General features: G+C 42.1%; 1 protein-coding gene across 1 annotated transcript; it reads left to right on the top strand.

Annotated features, from left to right (window-relative positions):
• The first annotated feature begins 1,286 nt into the window (after positions 1-1,286).
• Positions 1,287-4,998, top strand: Erp60 (disulfide-isomerase A3). The gene is made up of 5 exons (XM_077400880.1): positions 1,287-1,491; positions 2,357-2,588; positions 2,665-2,873; positions 2,980-3,096; positions 3,166-4,998. Exons 1-5 carry the CDS (start codon positions 1,346-1,348, stop codon positions 3,938-3,940), a joined length of 1,479 nt encoding a protein of 492 aa, XP_077257006.1. The 5' UTR covers positions 1,287-1,345; the 3' UTR covers positions 3,941-4,998.
• Positions 4,999-6,307: the final 1,309 nt, after the last annotated feature.

Raw genomic sequence — 6,307 nt, 5'->3', positions numbered from 1 at the left:
TTATATACATGTAACGATTTTTGTAAATAATCGGTATACATATATAAATATAATTATATATATATATAAAATATAAAAATAAATATATTATATATATAAATTATATATATATATGAAACACGCAACGTGTAAATGGACGGAACCTGTCTTCGTTGTATCAATAGTCTTATATCAGACTTGTATATGAACGGAGGGACTTTTGATTATTAAAAGTTTCCTAGAGTAAAAAGGAGACCAGTTTTTTTTTTCTCTCTCTCTCTCTCTTTCTGTAGCGCACCGTCACGGCATTAAATAATTAATAAGTGTGTGCACGTCGAGGATTCTAAACATTATTTATTACTTTTTATTCACCCTATCTATTCTTCAGCGGTTTTGACAATGTCGTCGTGATAATTTGATAATTTATCGCAAAAAACTTCTCGGCTATCAGAGAAGGACGAAAGCTGTAGGAAAAACCTTAGCAAATTAAAAAAAAAATTTTTTAAGCGCCAGAAGAATTCTAACATTGTAAGCGTTAAGTCGTTACATCATAATAAGACTTCGTGATAATTGGGCGTGTAATATAGTTGACGATATGCCATGATTATATATTATATAAATTAAGAGGTATATTTGAAAAAAGTTTGAAATATTCAGTGAATTGATTAGAAGACTATTATACTACGTTTACGCGAGCGTTACTTCTGTAGTAATTACTTCCGATAATTCTTTCGTGTAAACGGAATAACTTACGATAATTTACTCCGCGTAAACGAGTGTATTATCATCGTAAGTTACTACAGAAGGTAACGCTCGCGTAAACGTATTATAGTATATTAGAGGAATTTCATTGTTCTCGCGAGTACCGTGAAGTTATCTCCGATCGCGCCTTGAAGTCTTTCGTAATGTATAACACTTCTATTAGGCATACGAGGTGTACCAAAAACACGTGCGTGTGTGTCGAGTGTCGAGCAGCGAAATTTCTTTTTTTTTTTTATTTACGCCTCGATCTCTCTACTCGAGATCGAAACCAGATTTCAATTTGCGAAAACACAGATATAAAGGTCATCAATCTTTCGATTTATCAAACTTTCGCGGGATAAAAAAACGAAATTTTCGGAGGCGGCAGATTTTTTCCGGACGCCGAGTATATGCGCGCGCACGCAGGCCGGCGGGCGGCGCGCCAGCCAATCGGCGCGCGACAGCACCTCGCGGTCCGCATCGCGTAATTCGCGTACCCCGCCGGCAACGGCACAACGGCACTTCGTGGAAGAGCCACGTCTACGACGACGGACGGACGCGGACGCATATAGACAGACGTTCCTTCCGACCTGCCAGTGATCATACACAGCCCACTGCCGTGAGGATGTTGCGAAAGTGCCTGATTGTCCTGCCGCTGCTGCTGCTCGGCGCCCTCGCCGACGAGAAGGATGTCCTGGAGCTCACCGACGAGACCTTCGAGAGCGAGCTCGAGCGTCACGAGAACACGCTCGTCATGTTTTACGCACCATGGTGAGAGAAAGAGCGTTTACCGTCCTCGTCCGGCTCCGCATCGCTTCTGCGTTACGCTTTTCTTCTCGCATTTCGCAAACAGCCGCTCGAAACTCGCCTCGGAACAAAACGAGATTATCCGCGAGGAAGGATAGACAGTGAGAAAAATTGCGGAGATCTCGTTGCCAGGTTAAAGGGAAACGGAGCACTCCGTTACGCACCACCGGACGTTCGAGAAGTTTTTTTTTTATCTCTGTAGCACTACTAATCCGTGTTGTAGTACGTGTGATTAATACGCGTTGTAATGTGGAGTCTTCGTTGACGGTAAGACTCGTATCTTCCATCTGCTAGGATTAAAAGATGCTCTTCTTTTCATGTCTAACTTAAGCGTCGAACACCGGCATACGGCATTACTCAATCGGACTTTTGTGATGACGCGTATCCAGATTTCTAATGGCTCCATTTCAAAATCTGACGAACAATTTATCTTTACGTGGTGTCTCACGATAAGGAGATTTTTAGCGGCTGATTCATTTTAACTGTATGGAATGCGCATTTTTCAAGTTTATTTTTATCTATTTTTTTCATCTCCATTCTCTCCCCTTTCTAATGATTACACTTATTTTATGAAAAAGTGTATAAAAATTGAAAAGTCTTATTTGCTTGATCAAAATCAACGTTTTGAATGTAGAGATTATTAAAAAAAAACAGCAAAAAGAGTTCTAATTTTTTTTAGATTATAGTTTTTAAAGCTTATGTAAAATATAGCAGAGTTATTTGCGTACTTGCTCAAAGGTGGGATTTATAAGTTAGTTTGCTATGCGTGCGTCATTAGTTGGCGTTGCGTTCGAGTCGGTTGATAGAGGAATATTTATCTCGTCACCAGGTGCGGGCATTGTAAACGCCTGAAGCCAGAATATGCAAAAGCAGCTGAGCTGCTCATAGGCAGCGAGCCACCTATCACGCTCGCCAAGGTCGACTGTACGGAGGCCGGAAAGGAAACCTGCAACAAGTTCTCGGTCAACGGTTACCCGACGCTCAAGATCTTCGAGCGTAACGAGCTCAGATCCGACTACAACGGTCCTAGAGAAGCGTCTGGCATCGTCAAGTACATGAAGGTAACATCTCCTGTCTTTTATCTCGTTCGTGAAATCCGTTTGTACAATTTTCTTACATATGGTTGTGTCTTTTCAGTCCCAAGTGGGACCGGCGTCCAAGGAGTTGACCAGCGAAGAAGCCCACAAGACGTTCCTTGAAACTGACGAAGTCAGTGTGATAGGTTATTTCGAAAAGGACGATTCTCCATTGTCCGCGGCATATCGTACCGTTTCCAAGAAGCTCAGAGAGAAGGTCAGATTCGGTCATACGTCGGTAAAGGAAGTTTTGGACAAAGTGTCTCACAAGTATGTGTCGCAAAAATCATAGAAATGGTTTTTCTGTGTGCGATCGCACGAAGGAAGTAACTGCTCGAGAAATATTACACGTTAACTAATGGACTTCTTGTTTCAGAAACACGATTGTTCTTTATCGGCCAAAGATACTCCACAACAAGTTTGAAGATAACAGCGTAGTGTACGAAGGCAGCGATTCCATCAGCGACGTGAATGAATTCGTTACCAAAAACTAGTAAGTATTGTCCTTTTATCAATTTTTGGATAATCTTGGAACGACCCTGTAACGCCAATTTCGTTACAGTTACGGTATCGCCGGCGTACGCACTCGCGATAACGCGCAAGACTTCAAGAATCCTCTGGTGGTTGCCTACTACAATGTGGACTACGTGAAGAATGCCAAGGGTACGAACTACTGGCGCAATAGGATCATCAAGGTCGCCAAGGACTTCCCCGAGCTCTCCTTCGCCATATCTTCTAAGGATGACTTCCAGCATGAGCTGAACGACTTTGGAATCGACTACGCGAAGGGCGACAAGCCGGTCATTTTGGCGCGAGATGCCAAGAATCAGAAGTTCGTTCTAAAAGACGAATTCTCCATGGAGACGTTCGAGACGTTCCTAAAGGATTTCCAGGCCGGTGCTCTGGAGCCGTACCTCAAATCCGAGCCGATCCCGGAAAGCAACACGGGTAATGTGAAGGTCGCGGTGGCCAAGAACTTCGACGAGGTGGTAACCGATAACGGTAAGGACACACTGATCGAGTTTTACGCGCCCTGGTGCGGCCACTGTAAGAAATTGGCACCGGTGTACGACGAATTGGGCGATAAGCTGGCAGACGAGGACGTAGAGATCGTCAAGTTTGACGCCGCGGCAAACGACGTGCCGGCACCGTACGAAGTACGCGGTTTCCCAACCCTCTTCTGGGTACCCAAGGACGCCAAGGACAGCCCGGTCAAGTACGAGGGCGGCCGCGACCTGGACGACTTCATCAAATACATCGCCAAGCACTCCACCGACGAGCTCAAGGGCTACGATCGCAAGGGCAAGGCGCTCAAGCCTAGAACTGACGAGCTGTAAGACGTCACTAACGTAAACGACGTTCGTTCTCTTGCATTTTCGAATGCGTCTAATCGACGAAACAGTCCGGGAGTTTCTCTCACGTAACACGCAAGCAAGTACACTCGAGAACGCGCGACTGTGTATAAACAGAGAAAATAACACTTAGAGTGCAGATATATCATGGGTTTTTCGCGAGACATTTCGCAATAAGTGAAAAAATAAAATATGCTCGAATGGGGTGGGGGGGGAGTGTCTAGCATATAGGATTGTCTACATGTATTAATTGTACACTTTGTAACGATTGTATAATGACGTGATAAAGCGCGCAGAACTGATTTGAAATTTTTCTCCCGTAACAACATGTTTTCCAAGATGTTTGGCGAATTACAAAGTTATATACAGAAAGCAACACTCCATTCCAATTTTTTCGTGTTTCGACCACGCTAAGTTATGAGATAATGCAGCGATTTTTGTTTATACGAAGGAGCCAAAATAAATTGTTTTATAGAAAATCGTCGGGATTTTTCCATTCCTTCTCCTAGGGTTAATTTATAATTATAAATATTGTTTATCGATGTGTACGCGAATGATCAAAACTGATATCATGTCACAATAAAAAAAGGAAAAAAAAAGAATACAAAGCAGGTAAAACTTTCGCTTTCGTTAACGGGTGTCATCCAGCAGTAGGACCGATTGTATCGTCATAAGAAATGTTTATTGTTAGTTACAATTTGTTATCATAGCGTTCGTAGGTTAATCATACAGTCTTACATACAAAAGCTAATTAGTAGTTTTGCAGAAAAGGATTTGTGTGAGCCGGTAGAAAGATTTCGGAGATCAAGATTGACGATCCCTCTTTTTTTTCCCTGATCGTAAAAATTGATTTATTCACGCACACACACACATCAGGAAAAACTGCCGATACTTCTCTTGATTTTTCTCGGGTTATTTTTTTTCTTTCGCGTACAAATCAGTTAAACACGAGTCTCAAAATATCTCGTCTACTTACGAAAAAGATAATTAGCTTACGGCGATTATATAAAACCGCGTACTGTCGATAATTCGAGGTTTACAGAGCCCTTTAGGAAAAAGTACTTCGTCCGTATGCCTGTGGCATATGTATGTATGTATTTGTGCGGGCGTACGAGATGCAGCTTTTCTTTTTTCTCTTTATTCGACGTCAGCTCGTCGAAAAGGACGGCTCGTTCATATCGAATGCGCATTGATCAATTCCGATTCCGCGATAACATCAGAAAGCTCAAGTCTTCCTAGACATTCAAGCTTGTTTCTCGTTAATTTTTGCTTATTGCTCTTCCTCTCTCTCTATTTATATGCCATGCGATGAATGTATTTTATGTAAACGTGTGTGTTTGTTTGTGTGTATGTGTGCGTGTGTGCTCTGGAAAAACGGTACTCTAATCTCGATCAACGCGCGTACATTTATCGTAATACGCGAGAATGGTAAAGAGTTTATATTATGTATATATACAATATCTCAGGTGCGTAATTGATACAATATTATATATAAGTATATATATATATATATATATATATATATATATATATATATATATATATAACGGTATATATCCACGAAACTCATTATAAAAAGAACACTTTCGAGCTTCGCAGCGACGCGCGATCTGCACAGAAGAGCGGAGCGTGTATTCGACACGTGTTTCCCAAAGCACTCATTAACTCAAGCACACTTAATTGCTTAATATACATCTCCCTTTCTATCACTATCTCTCTCTCTCTCTGTCTTTCTCCTTCCTTTTCTCTTTGCTTTCTACGACTCCGTCGTGCGCGCGTTCGCTCGTGGCAGAAGTATCTTAAGTTGTGTCGCTAAGCTTCTTTTTCCTTGAGGCTTTGAGAAGTTCCATAAAAGCGTACTGCGTGTAATAACAAGATCTACTATTCGCTAAGAGTTTGAGAAACGAGGAGAGAACTCAGTGAACACAATTCCGCAGTCGAGCCCGTTGAATTAACGACCGAGGGAGGCATCGCGTTACGCGACCGTTAATTCAATACCACCTTTGTGAGACATCATTTCATTACAAAAATCTTACAGATTAGACGGATCTACAAAAGAAGACGAGTAGCACATTATCCTTTTCTCTTTTTAGCACGGCGTAAAGAATAGCACAAGCGAAACGGGAAGAGCTTATGGTGAAACAAAATAATTCGGACATTGGTGTGAATTTTGCGAAGCAGCTCGGCTCTAAAATTGTGGCACACACGGTAAAATCAAAGCGAGATATACGCGTCGCCGTGCGCGAGATATGCACGGCCGATAATCTCCAAGTTTAGTACATCATACGCTAAAGATATCGATGGCGTATGTATGTGTATAAAAAAGCGCAAACCGCAAGTCCAGTCACGGTT

The sequence above is a fragment of the Temnothorax americanus genome, unplaced genomic scaffold (assembly GCF_048541705.1).
Source record: "Temnothorax americanus isolate GAGA-0224 unplaced genomic scaffold, ASM4854170v1 Scaffold1, whole genome shotgun sequence".
In the NCBI taxonomy this organism is placed as follows: Eukaryota; Metazoa; Arthropoda; class Insecta; order Hymenoptera; family Formicidae; genus Temnothorax; species Temnothorax americanus.
This window is presented reverse-complemented; position numbering and strand designations above follow the sequence as displayed.